Source organism: Equus przewalskii, chromosome 32 (genome assembly GCF_037783145.1).
Source record: "Equus przewalskii isolate Varuska chromosome 32, EquPr2, whole genome shotgun sequence".
Taxonomy (NCBI): Eukaryota; Metazoa; Chordata; class Mammalia; order Perissodactyla; family Equidae; genus Equus; species Equus przewalskii.
The window spans coordinates 3,597,106-3,612,876 of NC_091862.1; the positions used below are offsets into that span (position 1 = coordinate 3,597,106).

At 47.0% G+C, this 15,771-nt stretch overlaps 1 protein-coding gene across 13 annotated transcripts in view; it reads left to right on the forward strand.

Moving 5' to 3' along the window:
• The first annotated feature begins 11,001 nt into the window (after positions 1 to 11,001).
• The window catches only part of LOC139080834 (uncharacterized), a 97,899-nt gene continuing 93,129 nt past the window's right edge, over positions 11,002 to 15,771 (forward strand). For 6 of the 13 annotated variants that reach the window (XM_070603307.1, XM_070603309.1, XM_070603310.1 and 3 more), the window contains exons 1-2: positions 13,314 to 13,491; positions 15,534 to 15,639. In XM_070603307.1, coding sequence (XP_070459408.1) covers positions 15,556 to 15,639 — 84 coding nt within the window. In that variant the 5' untranslated portion in view covers positions 13,314 to 13,491; positions 15,534 to 15,555. Of the gene's footprint in view, positions 11,129 to 13,284; positions 13,492 to 15,533; positions 15,640 to 15,771 lie in introns of those variants that run through there. The other 7 variants (XR_011535659.1, XR_011535657.1, XR_011535658.1 and 4 more) reach the window with 3 other exon arrangements.

The following is a 15,771-nucleotide window of genomic DNA, read 5'->3' on the forward strand; positions in this document are numbered from 1 at the left end:
CACTAGAACATTTTTCTTTTAGTGAAAGTATTTTAAGCTGGTAGCTCATATCAATCAGAAGTTAAAGGTTCAATTTGAATAATGGTGAGGACTATTGGATTACTCAAACGGGGTATGTCACTTAATAAATGTGGTTTGTGTTTCAAATCTTTGAGTCCATGGGAAAAAAAGTAATAAAATGTGTCCATGGAAGTAAGAAGGTAGGAACGATGCTCTCTCTGCATCAGTAGTGGTATTATCATTAAATTCTCCCATCACAGGGGTTGGGGGCTCCCACCCCAGAGGATTAAGCTTCCTAAATTGTAGTGAGAGATCATGGAACGTCAGTAAGTGGACGTGCATGTGAAATCCCCGAGGTTGAGCGCAGATGGCTTAATGTCCTGTAGTCAGGGAATACTCTGGCACTTTAAGATGGGTTTTATGTTGATCCGCTTTATTTCCAGAAAAAGTAGATGCCATAAGTCAGAAACTATAGTTCTGTGGTTTCCCGGAAGTCGCACATCTCTGTTGAAGGTGGTGATCTGTGGGATCTGGTATGTTACACTGACTCTGAAACCATAATTTGGTACCATCGATTTTGGGATGGAAATTTCAGCCAACAGTGGTGTGTCCTTCAAGGCAAGCCCTGAACTAACAGTCTATGTGAAATAAGCAATAAGAACAGTTGTGCGTTACCAGAACTGCTCTCAAATGCCTTTGCAACCTGTGGATGCCCGGAGTGGCCCAGTGCAGACCCGCAGAGCCTTTGTCCAGATGCTGACCGGTTCAGAGGATGCTGCCTCAGGGGCCGGGGATGGTGGTGCCACGCCCAGCTTAGAGACTGAGCACCTTCCCTGGACCGTCTGGGAGTAGGTACCTCACTGAGGTTAAATGTGGCCTTTAGAGCCTTGGAGACTAGAGTTCCCATACTGACATTGTCCTTTGTCAGCCGTCTCTCATTAAACCGTCTCCTCTTCATACAATGGGGATGAGACAACATGGCGGATCCCATAAGGAGTATGATGGCGTGTGTGTAAAGCATTTGGGACAACACCTGCACGTCACCAGCTCAAGGTCACCTGTAATTATTACCACCTCAAAAAATCTTCACTAATCAAAAAACGTCATTCTCTGGCACTTATATGTGCAAAATCAACCCCTTCCTGGCTACAGTATTCTGAGGTTTTTCTCTCCAACCATTTAATGCACACCTGTGGTGGGGGCTATAATCGTATTTCCCTGAGGAATTTAAAAATAAAAATATCTATTGTGTTTTACCATCTCATTTCAAACTGATTTATTATTTATGCCCTGAACACAAAATTTAGCTCTGAGCTTTCTAGTAGCGAAGTCAAAATTAAAAATAGTGAGTTAAGTAATATCAATATCTAATAACAAGAAACACTAACACATTAAAAGACATAAACTTTTTCTTAGAGACAATTATTTTTGTGTCATGTTTATATTTATATTATATACAATATAATGGATGGTGTCCCTAATGCAGTTTCTGGAGGATGCATAAATGTTTTTATATCACTGTTGGTTCTCCATGAAAGTCAGTGGGATACTCATCAGCTGCATTCTCTGCTGTCTTGGGCCATTCTACCTTATGGAAGTGGATTGTATGGAAACCTGCAAAAAATGGTAGTGAATCTTTAAGAAGTAGTTTTAGATATATTCAAATATTTAGCAAATACTGGCCTAAAACCCCAGAAAATTGTCTGTACATCAGTTCCTAAACTTTTTGGTCTCAAGACCCCTTCATACTCTTAAAACTTATTGAGGGAAGCACAGAGCTTATGTTTACATGGATTACGTCTACCAACCCTTCCTGTATTAGGAATAAAAACCAAGACCCTCAAAGTGTCCAGGGACCCTCAAAAGTCTTTGGGTCACGCTTTGAGAACCCCTGGTTTCTACCATATATATATCAGTTCCTAATGCCCGTCATCTGTGCTGAAATGAACAGCTGAAATACTGGGGAAACATTTTCAGACGCGGATGATCCAGACCCCAACCTAGAGATCCTAGTTCGGTAGACCTGGGAAGGGGCTCAGGAGAGGCTGGTGTGCAGTGGAGTTCGGGAACCACTGCTCTAAAGCAAGAAATACAGGGTGGGACTCAGCAAATACTTGAGGCGGATCTTACAAATTGTGTGTTCTGCCATCAGAGACCCTGAACGTTACTGTATCAGAATATGAGAATCTCCCTTTCTGGGTGTCATGCTCTCTTCCCCAGCCACGTGTTATTCACGGCATGTGGAGGATAACTCAGTGACCAGAATGATGAAAGTTATCACACATCAGTTTTATTTGCCCGTTGGCTCAGCATGGCCATGGGACAATGGCGCTGGGTCATACTGGACATCCCCCTTTTGGAAGCTTCATCTCAGACCCTCCTCTCCCAGAGTTCCACGCTGACTGAGGTTCCAAGCCTTCGCTAGGCTACCTCTGTAATCATCATTATCATTGCCTCCAGATGAACGCTTACAATCATATCACTTTGATAGCTCTATCCCATAACATTACCAGAGGGGTGGGCCTGCTCTGAGGACCACAGACACGCAGCCCTGCGTATTGAAAAGCCACCTCCAAATAGTGTACAAATTTTTTTCTGATTTTATGAGCAAACTCTAATAAGTATTAATAGAATATTTTACTTTGAACAGGATAGCATCCCAGTGGGCCCAGAATAATTCATTTCTTCAGCAAATATTTATCCTGCTTCTACTGGATGAGAGGTACCTGGGATATGAGACTAATTAGACACTGTTCCCTCTATAACTTAATGAGTTGACCTGTGAAAAGGTGTAATTTAGGGTACTATCTGCTGGGGCTGGCCCCCTGGCCGTGTGGTTAAGTTCGCACACTCTGCTTGGGTGGCTCAGGGTTTCGCTGGTTTGGATCCTGGGCACAGACCTAGCATCACTCATCAGGCCATGCTGAGGCGGCGTCCCACATAGCAGAGCCAGAAGGATCTACAACTAGAATCTACAACTATGTACCGGGGGCTTTGGGAAGAAGAGGAAGAAGAAGAAGAAAAAAGATTGGCAACAGATGTTAGCTCAGGTACCAATCTTTAAAAGGAAAGGACATGTCTGCCAAGAGCAATGATTTTGGTGGAGGACAACTGACATTGAGTTGCTCTTTCTGACAGCGATTGGTCTATATTGTTCTGCTCGGGCTGCCCTAACAGAATACCACAGACTGGCCGGCTTCAACAGCAGTGGGGCCAGATAAAAAGATGGGAAATGTGACGTTAGAGCTTCGGTATAGATAAATCCTACACATCGCTAAAAATACTAGAGACACATAGGCAGAGTCAACGTTGAAGAGCAAATCCTGTACACTTAACACCACAGTAATTCCACATGGGTCCTGGGGTCGGCAGAGGGGGGATGTGGCCTCCCCGCTTCCCTGCGTTTGTGTCACACGTCCAGGAAAATGGCTCTGCAAATCTGCTCTGGACGTCCTGCCAGCATGGACTCGACACTTTGTCGCTTTATGAATGGAGGGGCCAGTACCCTTCAAGTTAAGATGATTGTAGAGAGATTACAGAAAGTGACCTAGATTTTATTATTTCGTCACACAACAGAGTTTGGGATGGAATTGCGTGGTTTCTATGATGAAAGCATGAGTTTCATTTCATATTCCAGGGAGTTGCTGAAAAGACCCTCTGAGACGAACCCAGCTCTCTGGCAGAATGGGAGAGAAGAAGGGGCACTGTGTCCGAGTGTCTGCTCACAGGGAGGCAGATGGGCTTGCAGCGCCCCGGCCCAGCCACCTGGCTGCAGTCCCAGGTCCACCATGTTCTCAGGGCCCTTAGTTGGTCGCTGTCTCTCCGCCCCTGGACAAGGGACAATGGGAGCTGCTCCCGAGATGGGGTGAGCGCTGTTTTCCCTGGTGCAGAGGACGAACATGGCGCATGGTGACCTGGTGTTCACCGTGGTCGGCCATCGCCGCATCTACTACCTGGGCACAGACCCTGAATGTGAGCCCTGCTGGCTGCGGTGCTGGCCTGGCAGAGACAGTCGAGCCAGAGAGTTCCGGAACAATCGCCCCTCATAGTGGGGACAGCCACTCAAACAAAGGGCTCATTCATGACTCAAGAACAGCGAGCACCCACTTCTGCATCGTCCCAGGGTCTGCGGAGAAACACCGGGAGTCACGGAAGGGTCGACTGAAGAAAATCTAATGATAGAGCATCTCGAATAATCCCACAGTTATTATAAAGCACAGCATCTCAGGGAGCCGGGCTCGCGTGGGTGCCCAAGGCCCCACAGTCGAAGGCGCATGAAGAAGAAGGTGATTTCTTTTGCATGCTTTGCTCTCCGACTCCACGTAAGACGTGCCTCAAAGTCACGGGCACCGTTTCTGGGGACGCCTATCTGTGCTAGGAGCCTAGCAACTCCAGGGAGAAGTTATAGCCACTCTTCCAAAAACAATGGAATCTTGGCCAGAGTCTCAGAAAAATGCGTTTGAAATGCTATGCAGGCAGCAGCAGGTGAAGGGACCCCACACCGGTGGACTGGGAAAGGACAATTGGCTGTCCAGGGAAAATGGAACTCCGGTCTCGTCAGTAATAGCTCGCTGTGCGTTGTTTCTAAGTTACTTTGTTTGAGAATTGCCAATAGACCTCGTTAGGAAATAAATGCGGAGCTGAGTTACGAAGAGAAAGAGAATTTTTTTTTTTTTAAAGATTTTATTATTTCCTTTTTCTCCCCAAAGCCCCCCGGTACATAGTTGTATATTCTTCGTTGTGGGTTCTTCTAGTTGTGGCATGTGGGACGCTGCCTCAGCGTGGTCTGATGAGCAGTGCCATGTCCGCGCCCAGGATTTGAACCAACGAAACACTGGGCCGCCTGCAGCAGAGCACGTGAACTTAACCACTCGGCCACGGGGCCAGCCCCGAGAAAGAGAATTTTTGAGTTACATAAAGATCGACTGACTAAGAAATAGACTTGTGCTTTCTGAACACAAATGCGGCTGTTTCCAGCTGCACTCGAGACCGTGGAAAGGGCTGGAATTGGCCTGATTTCTTCGTTTTCTATTGTCACCCCATCCCTGAACTCAGCATGCACGCGCTTATTATCAGTGCCCTGAAGATTCGAATTTTGTCGTAAAACACAGATATCTATAAGGCTGTGCAAGACAACTGGAGGTGGCCCATTTGCCCCAGAATAAGTTGTTGGAATTCGTTTTATTTGAGGAAGATTAGCCCTGAGTTAACACCTGCTGCCAATCCTCCCCTTTTTTCTGAGGAAGACTGGCCCTGAGCTAACATCCGTGCCCATCTTCCTCTACTTTATATGTGGGACGCCTACCACGGCATGGCGTGCGAAGCGGTGCCATGTCCACACCCGGGATCCGAACTGGCGAACCCCAGGCCACTGAAGCAGAACGTTTGCAATTAACTGCCGTGCCACTGGGCTGGCTCTCGAATTTTTATTTTCAAGGGGAGAAGGGAGGACGTGAAGCATTAGAGGAAGTGATGGGTGGGTGGAAGAGCAGAACCCGGGGAGAGATGTGAATGGAAGGAATGGGTTAGCCAATGCCCTGTCACTTTCTGTCTGCCGGCCCTGCAGCAGCAGGAGGAGACAGCTGGGGAGCAGGGAGGGAGGGGGAAGGACCGATTTGTGTGGGCTTTGTAAAGTGCCCAAGGTGTCCCCTTTGTCCACCCTCCCAGGCCCCACCTTCCTGGGCAGTGTGCAGGCCAGCCCCTCTCCAAACTTCCCTCATCCTCGAGGTCCAACCAAACTCTCTGAAGCTTAAAACAGTTCTGATACTTGTCTATGGGAAACGCCTTCAGCGTTAGCTTTTAAGGAAACAAACCCAAATCAATATCGTTACATCGTTGTCCAAATATATATGTGGAATATTTCCGGACCCTATTTGTGGGAGAGGTATGGACAGAAGCAGCCCACACAGTTTGCGGGCGTCACGGCAGCCTCGCTGGTGTGAATGCCCCCCTGTACTTAGACTGTTTCACGTGGATTGGGTTTATTGAAATGTCCAGAGTCGCCTTTTCAGCTAGTAAAGCCGGCTATGTCTCAGAGCCATGTCTGTTCTGCGAGACACCAATTTCTTTAACTGAAATAGAACCATTAACATCCCCACATTGGATCACAGAGAATGAAAGCCTTGTCCCTTCAGCTGGGGCCGGAGAGCCTGCTATTGTTTCCAGAACATGACTGACTGATTCTGGTACAGCATGTTGATATTGTTGACTGGTCCAGCAAATCAAGAGATGGTGAATTCCAAGTGCTTGGTCTAGTGGGGCCCCTGCCTCTGCATGCACTCCAGTGATGGAGGGTGATGGAGGGTGGTGCTGCCAAGAGAAGCATCTAGATGTCCTTCAGGGGTACCGTCAGATTTGCTCTTGGATATCACTGAACTGTGAACAATCTGTTTATAGTGGGTTGTGTTGACACGGCACAGGTTTGTTTACCAGCCATGCTGGAAGGACCCAGAAGCTGTCTTGCATAATTTCTACAATCCCAGATACTTGACAGATGGAAAGAGAAAATTCCGCCATATGCAGCTGAACGTTGGGCATCACATAGTAGAATCATTTTCCGTTAAAGCTTTCCTTATGAGATTTTTAAAAACTATAAAATGACGCATGCTCCTTGTGACGGGAGATACCGGATGTGTAGAGGCAAAGTTGCGAGTCCCCGTTCCCTGCGCCCCAAGGCCTCAGTAGGTCGCCCAGATCAACCTGGAGTATGTTCCTCCTCCATTCGACCTCAGGTTTGCTACCATCCTCGCTGCTCGTGAGACTGTATTATGCATCTTGCAATTAAGACAAATGAAGTTATGTTTTTTAAAATAAAGTTTATTTGAAAAACATTCATCTGGTATTAGATAAAAGGCTCACCCATTTGCCCTGCAAAAGGCTTTGACGGTCACCAGTGGGAATCAAAGGAACCCCGGGCCCCAGTGGCTGTCACCAAGGACTTAGGCAAATGTGCTGGTGGTTGTCAAACTCTGACCACTGGGAGGACCCGCCCATGTCCTTCCGAGGACAAACTGTCAGGACAGCCTGCCCCGCGGTTGTGTTTTCCTGTGGCACCCAGAGTCATAGTGTCATGATGGGCGTGTCTTTGCTCTGTGGCCCTTTCTCTCCGCAAAGGAAGTCCCTCCACAGGCACAGAGAGACCCTGCCTCCCTCCCCATCCACACTTACGGGAGGGAGAGAGCATCACCCAGGCCAGAAGCACCTTCCTCTCTCGATGAGTCATCTCCTTCCTGGACAGAGGGGAAATGCAAAGTTATACCGTTACCATAACCACAAGTGCTGGACTTTCCAGGGATGTTCTGGTTTACTACGATTCTACCCCAATGTGAATTTCAATTTCACGTCGGGAGAAAGAGGTGGCCGTCACCCAGAGTTAGCAGTGTGCAGCCGGGGTGGGCATCCTCTGCTTTTCTTCCTGTCCTCGTTTCCTCTGCCAGCTGTAAGGATTCAAAAGCATCCCCTGCGTGTTCTTTGGAAGTAGCCTCTTACAGCTCATTGTTATTAAGTAAGGGACCATTTAGGGCACAGTAAACCCAAAGTGAGAAATTGATCGCCTTTATTCAGAATTCTCTATGCTTTTCGGCCAGATAATCATTTCTTAAAATAACGAAAACCACAGCAAAAAGTGAGCTCAGGGCAAGGTACTCATCTGTGCTCTCCAGTTTAAAGCCACCGGCAAAACGAACACCCGAGAAATCGTTAAATAAATACAAAAACCTCCCCCACGGCTGCCACAGGCTCCCTCTGACTCCTTAGGGGTCTGTTCTGTTTGTGTGTCAATTCTTGACTGCAGGACGTTACTCACGTGGTTTTTCCATTCTCAAAACACTTAGTATCTCATAAAAGCTTACAATCTTACAATCAAGTACAAATTCTATAATTTACAACAAAAGGAGACACTAGATCTCTAGTGACATTAATCAACCCCTCGTGGTTGTATAATATTAAAATTTGAAAAGTAAAAGATCAGTTTGGAGCAAAGAAAGGAAAGCTACTCATGGTCCCATGATCACTGTAATCTTCATTGAAAAGATTAATTTTCTGTTGTCTTGTCTTTTCTGGGTTTCTTCAAGCAGACAAAGAAAGAAGATTTAAACAAAAGTACTTTGTGCATTATGTGTTTGCAATTAGATATCAGCACAGATTTGAACTCGGCTGTAGTTCAGATTTAAATTGATACTTAATTCTAAGGATGAAATGGTTCTCATTGGCTCTTCCCTCATCTCCCCATTGATGTGCAGGACTGAAAGAGCTGGTCTAGACTCTTTCCTTCCCCTAATTCAGATTTGGGGTCCATTTGATCTTCTTCACTCCTGTAAACTCATTGACTCATACTTTTTACTCGTATTTAACTCGTATTTTAAAATGTTGATGGTCCGTGGAGATTTTAAAGGGAAGGAGGTAATCCAGGAGCATGTGCTGAGCGCCTGCTCAACCCAGGCCCCTGGCTCTGGCCCAGCCCCTGGCTGTCCCCTCATGGTGGACCCTGACTACTCAGCCCTCCTTTCAGATCATTGTCATCCCAGCTACTTCCTGCACAAACTCCAGACTTGCAGGCTGCTTGTGCTTGTGGTTGTGCTAATAGACACAGCAGTCACTGTCACACTTGAAAACTCAGTGTCACCTCCTTGCTGGAGCCACTGCACGCCCACAGTTACCCCCCTTCCTGTCCTACTGTCCCCTGACTTGGGCCATATCTGTCCTGAGGTGGAGCTATTTTTGCCCCTGTCTTCTCTCCTGTTAGATGCATCCTTCCTCATTGGAAACGGGTACTACAACCCCCGTGAGGTGCTCTCGTATTCTGCTTTCTCAGCACCGAGAGAAATCTACAGGCAGGTAGGACAACGAAACTCAGGCTTCAGAAGAATCGGGCATGAAATGGGGTTCTCAGGGTCACCCAGTTTTCTCCCCACTCGCTCCCGCGGTCCCTCTATCAGAGTTCCAAATGCGATGGCATTATCCACCACCTTTAGACTTCAGCACTCCAGTTTATACTTCACAACCTGCCTTGTTTACCCTTTGATTATCTTTTATATCCATCTTTACCTAAAGTATTAAGTAGCCAAATAAGATAGTGATCTGATGCTTTCTCAACATAGCAGCAAGGCAGCTGGTAACTCAAAAATCAATTCACTGGGAGCGTCGATAGCAACCAGAAATGGGCAAACAAACGCATGTCCTTTCTGCTAACAGGATCGCGGTGTAAGTCAAGGGCCATGGGTTCTGGGAAGGATGGGGGATTTTTAACTGTATTTCTTTGGTATCGGATCCTCCTAGTAATTAACACTAGGATTCGTATTGCATGGTTCTGGGGGGTTTAATCTGCAGCTTTGCTTGTATCTTGACAGCTTCTACCGTCTGCAGAGCGAGATAGCCTGTGTGGTTTTCCAGTTCGAGGAAGTGACTCTTTGAGGGTTGTTTGGGCAGAAGCCACACGCTACCACATCTGGGGCTGAGTCCAGTTGTTAATTAAAGACGAGCGACTTTCTAATCTTGGTTTTCACCACCCGTAAAAGCATTCAAATAGAGAAAACTAAATCTATATTTAGGTTTCTAGAAACAGAAGCCAACTCTGCTTCAACTTGAGCAAAAAAGAAAGTTCTGAGAAGGCTATGGGAGCTAAAAAGGATGGAAGGAAAAGCTGAGGAACCAGGTTTTGGGAAGGGTGGGACCAGAGCAGCCTTGGGGATCTGGGCTGTAGGCACTAATGGGGGAGTCTGTCAGGGTCTCGTGTTTCTGCCTGGGGGTCACTCCCTGCAGAACGCAGATTTTGGGGAGAGGGTGGTTGTAGTTTGACCTCATACATTGCGGGTGGAGAAATGAGGATGTGACCAGAGAAGTGTGGGGTGGATGCCACTGGCCGCTACAGCTCAGGAACACAGAGCACCTGTTCTGAGCTGGGCACCCTACGTGCATCGTACCACGCAGCCACCACAATCATTCACTTGCTAGATGCCGAGTGCGGACCAGTGCTGGTCTGAGGGCTCCGGATGCAGCACTGCGCACATCCTTGTGGGGCTTGTATCCTAGTGGTGGGAGACAATAAATAATGAGGAAAATGGTGAGGTATGTCAGAAGGTGATCTGCGCCATGGGAAAAAGAAAAAGCACATCAAGTACAGTGGGGCGGTGGCTGCCACTGCAGTTGGGCAGCTGGGTAGCTGTCACTGAGAAGATGAATCTGAGAAATACTTTAAGAAGCTGAGGGGGCCGGCCACTCAAACCCTGGGGGGCTAGTGGTCAGGCAGGGAGATCAGCTAAGTGGCGGGACTGAGCCACAAGGAAGCCTGAATGGTGAATGAGCAGGGAGCCCAGAGGGAGGTGACAGGCTTGGGCAGGTCATAGAGGGTCTTGCAGGGCCCCCCAGGAGCAGGGATGGGTAGTTTTAAGGAGGGTCGCCCAAGTCTCCAGAGCTACTAAGTGGTAGGGCTGAGAGGTAAACCTAAGGAATTCTATGCTTTGCTGCACAGCCCACCTTCCACACTCCCGAAGAAAGACCCAGACTTCTGTAAGCGTCACCGCACCTCGGGGGATTGTCCCCTATCTCTGTGAAGCCCTCCGAGGAGGGAAGAATGTAGCCAACACTACTGCTCATTTGTCAGCTAAGTTGCTGTTCTTTTTCAGTAGTAGCTTCAGGACATTTGAAATATTTTTTAAAAAGTAATTAAATAGCAGAAATAGAAAAGTAAGTTCATTTTTTATCAAGAGGAATTCTGAGGCTTTATCTCATGTTGGGCATCTGTTTTATCACCCCCATCGAGAGAAGTAACTAAAGATGATAAGTAACTGAGACTTCGATGCCCTCATAATCCTGCACCAGTTTTCTGAACGGAATGACGATTCTTCTGATTAATTATAATAGTACTTTTGGTTCCTGAGTAACAGTATTTAAAGCATTTTCTTATGCTTTGTCTCATTGTTCTACAAATGGAAATACCAGATTGAGGGGAAAAAAAGCTATTTCTTAGGAGGTGAGGGATTTGACAGTGATACAACACAAACAAAAGGAAGCAGGAGGATTCTGGGAAATGTTCCATGACATTCGGTACTTATGAAGGAAGTGCAGTCCTGCGCCACATAACGACGTCTCCGTCAACGACAGACCGCATATACAACAGAGATCCCATAAGGTTAGTACCACACGGCCTAGGTGTGTCACAGGCTGTGCTATCTAGGTTTGTGTAGGTACACTCTGTGATGTTTGTACAACGGCGAAACAGCCTAATGATGCATTTCTAAGAACATATCCTGGTGTTAAGCGATGCATGATTGTATCGGCTTAAAGGGATTGTTTCTTCTAAATATCAAAATAGAATGATAAGCTTTTGTCCCTTTTTAATAACTAGGTTTTTCCTGCTTGTAAAAATCCTAGGAGAATACAGAGAGGTTTAAATTAGAAAACAAAAATCATTCATGGTTCTACTATCTGGATATCACCTTGTTATCATCTTTGTGCATTTGCCTTTTCGTATCTATGCATAGATAAAGAGAGCTACGAAACGTTAACATGAGAATCCTCTCACGTTATTAAACATTTTCCTACCACAGGCTTTTATTGGCTGTGTAGCTTTCCCCTATCACCATCATTTTGAAAACAAATTTCCAAAACAAACATTTAGTTTGCCCTCCTTTTTTATGGACTTTATAAATACCACCCAAGTAAATAGCTGTGTCCTCCAATATTTAGGTTTCTATGAATTATAAAGGACACTTCAGTGAACAGCGATGTTCACGTGTCTTTATGTACTCTTCTGACTTTTCTTGGGGTGAACTTCTGGAAAAGGAAGCCGAGAGTCTGAATATCTTGAATTGTTCTTGGTGACTTTTCCTCCAGAAAATTTATACCAACGTACACTCCAGTGTGGTGTCTGAGAACGTCCTTTCCATTCACTCCTAAAAACATGTGGTATTATAATTTTTTGAAATGTTAATTTGGTAGGCAAAAGAAAAAGACTTCTTGTTGGATCTCTTTGATGAATGGTAAAGTTGAACTTTTTAATTTATTTTCATGTGTTGACTGTTAGTATTTCTTCTTTGATAAATTGTTTGCTTTCCTTGGATGTTTTTAAAAGTATTCTACACAGCATGTGAAATGTGACAATAATTGCTAATGTTTACGAAGTATGTAGAGTCCTCCAGACTTTGTCTCCAAGGACAGACTCTCTCCTTGACCGACCTTGAGTCAGCGGGGCTCCTCTGAGCCTCTTGTCGACTAGGCCTCATCCTTGGCCCTGCCCTTGGCCTGGCTTGTCCAGTTGGTGAAGGAATCCTGCTAAGTTGGTTTAGAGAGATTCGCCGCCCTGGATAGCTGATTGTCCTGGCCTGCCCTCAGCAAGAATCCCCGACTCTTGACCCCAATCTTCTATCCACTGACCCTCCACTCTGCTCCTGGCCCATCAACCCCCAGTGGTCTATGCTCTCTTTGGAATTGAGCCTGACCTCTCTCCCTGTTGTGAGAGGCTTGACACCTAATGCAATAGTCCTGAATAAACTCACTATTTTAACAAGCCCCAGAGTAATTTTTTCTTTAATGCTGCACACTGCCCATGTATAAACACTTTTAATTATCTTGAATCCTTGTGAGGTAGGCACCATTTTGCAGATGAGAGGACTGAGGCCCAGAAAGGCCATCAGCTTGCCCACTGTCACACAGCAGTCACTGTAGGGGCTGAGATTCAAACGTCAGCAGGTCTGCCACACGTACAGTTCTCAGGCTTTAAGGATGGAGGGGAGCGGGCTTGTAGTTTTATAATCAGTAAAGGAACTCCCTTACAAACTGGTTTTTTTTCTTCCTCTTAGATCGGCACCCTGTCCAGGCCCTGTCCCCTTAGGGCAAAGGGGATGAGGTTAGGAGTGACTTGTGGGCAGGGGTGGGGCGGGGAGGGGCTCCATCTCTCTTTCGTGTAACTGCTCACTTCCTGGTTGGAGTAAACAAGTTAAGTCCAGAAGCTTTAGTTGTGTTTCCTACCATGGGGACATGGGCCCCTACAGGAATGGGGGCTCACCCACAGACCCCCCATCCCAAGGATGTTCTAGTCTCCCTTGTCACTCTTCTGGTGTCAGGATCTGACCCGTGGAAGCCCCTGAAAGGATGGAATGATGTGATTGATTGAATAACAGACACAGAAAATGACTTCTATTTTGAGAGTTATTTAGCCTAATCAGGTCCTATCAGACTATATATTTAGTTTAATTGTAAGTATCCACACGTGCGTGCAGTTTTTAAAGATGGAAGTGCATATGGTGTTCCTGAGTGCCCATTAGTTTCCAGGCAACAAGAGAGGATGCAAAAACCCCAAGGAGCTTTCTCAATCTAAGCAGAGCAAGACAATTACATCGCGAGGACAAATCAGCAGTGAATTCCAGCATGAACCAGGCAGCTGTTGGATAGAACGGTAGACGAGGATAGGGGACGCTGAGCGCACGGACGCGCGTCGGTCGCCAGGCGCGGCTGGCTTGTGTTGTGACAACCGGCTGGAGACGCGGGACCGCGGTGAGTCCCGGGCCTGAACGTGCCCGGACTGGGGGGGCCCGCGTGGCCCCAGGGAGCCCCTGCCAGCTGGAGCCGCGCCCTGAGCGCGCAGTGCGCCAGTGGGCGCGCGGGGCACCGGGGAGGGCGGCGGGGACCCAGCGGGGAGAGTGAAGGCAGGGTTGGCGAGGAAGGCAAAAGACAGACTCTGCCTGAGACAGCTTGGGGCGAGGAGGAGCTGGGGAGAGTGGGGGGTGGACGACCAGACACTTCTGAGCGCTCACCTCCGGGTGAGGCCACCTGGGCACTCCCTGTGTTGGTCCAGGAAGGAGGGCTGGCCTGATTGTTTCTCTAGGGAATTAAAGGGAGATTAAAACCACGCCTGAAAATCCCGCAGCAGGCCTGAAAGTGCACTTTATTTAAAATAGCACTGGGGAAAAACAAACACTACATTGTTTGGGAGCTTTCGGATTCTGTTTTCGTTCCGCAAAAATAAATCTAGCAACTCTGGAGAGCAGATTTTTATACCCCTCCAACTCTCATGAAAAAGATTCAAGAAAGAAATGAAATATATTACGTTCTTAAATACTCTTGGCCATAATGTGGAGTTTTTGTGAGTCTTTAAAATGACTTTTAAATGGCAGCACCATTATGCGATTTTTTTCCTTCCCAGCTGAGTTAGCTCTTCTGTGCCCTGAGTGGTCTGTGTTCAACCCTGGCTGCCCTTGGATAGTTCAAAACAAAACAAAACAACAAAAAGCCAAGGTTTGCCCAGCGATTCAGGGTCTCCATTCAGAGTCTGGGGGGTGCCTCGGCATCAGGCTCAAACTCCCTGGGTGATTCTAATGTGGGGCCGGTGCTGGGACCCACTGACTAAAACTTGACTTCCTACACCCCTGCCTCATGGAGTCATCTAAATAGATCGAGCACATCAATAATTTAAAACCCATTCGTACATGTGTCTTCCCAATCATCGTTCACAGTGGGGAGACCTTGGAATCGAAGGTCCCATGAGATCTCCACATCCCCAGGTAATGGGGGGGATAGAAGGAGTTCCAGAGAAATTTCAGTCCCCAGTCTGAAAATCTGAGCAAGTGGCTTTCAGTAATATTGAAACTACTCCAAGACCGTGGGGAAAAAACTCCCACATTTTACTGAACAAATAGAGCCACTTCACCTCCGGTTGGTTTAGGGTACAGATGGATGAGCCCCTTAGAGTTGGGAGCCAGAGGGTCCCAAGATGTTGACTTGAACTCCTGCCTCAGGCAGGTAAGGTCTTTCCAATTCCATTTACAAGTTAGGTCACTGAAATCTGAAAGGGGGCAGAGCATTTGCTAACAGAGCGCCAGAGAGTTAACAGACGTTGGAATCCAGCGCACCTGGGCAGAATCCTTGATCTTCCATTTCTTAGCCATGTGAGCTTGGAATTAAGTGCTCAAAGCCACACAGTTAATGGAAGATCATGGTAGCCACTGACATCGGGGCCTCCTGGCCTCCAGTGTCTTTTCATCATCCAGGAGGCCCCCACCGTAGATGGAACTCCAGCTTTGGCCGGTTGGCTTCATTCTGCTCCACGGCCACAGGCCTTGTTCTGTGACCACTGAGGGAGCAACAGAGGCTTGAGGTGGCTCCCCAAATCCTCCTCCACTGCTGGGAAACCACCTGAGAAAACTTCGAGGGTCCTTTCCATTCTAAAGTGCTTTCCTCATGGACCAGACCATCTCTTTCTTCATCATGAAAGGAAAACACACTATTGTTAACTGTTTTCCCGGCTGTACAGAAAAGGAGTCAGCAATCAAATACATTTTCAACTTTGGACTTTCCGACCACCCTGACCTCTGCGCCTGGAAGACTGTCCATGAATGAACCATGTCTTTAGAGAAAAAGTCACTTGCTGTTTTTCATCCTCCCATTTGTCTTCATCCCAACATGGATCGTTGGGTGGTAAAGTCCGCTTCTAATCTGGGGTGTGTAGAGTGGCTGTATATTCCTCCGGTGTGAGACACTTTGGAGAGGTGGTCCTCAGCAGAAATGGACCTTGATTTGGCCCTCTGTCTTCACAACAGGTGGTGGAGCCTCTTCTAGAACATGGCAGCCGGCCTTCACACTCACCGAAACCACACACTTCCTTCTCTCCTGAGTGGTTACCCACCGAGTAGCTCCCATGAACAGGTACCATTTTGGATAACTGGTAACAGAGGAAATGACTCCATTCCAATTATAGAAATGTAACGGTTCCTATCTTTCTTTCCCCTTCATTTATTTGGAACTATTTTCATATGGCAGGTCTCTAATAAGGTCAGA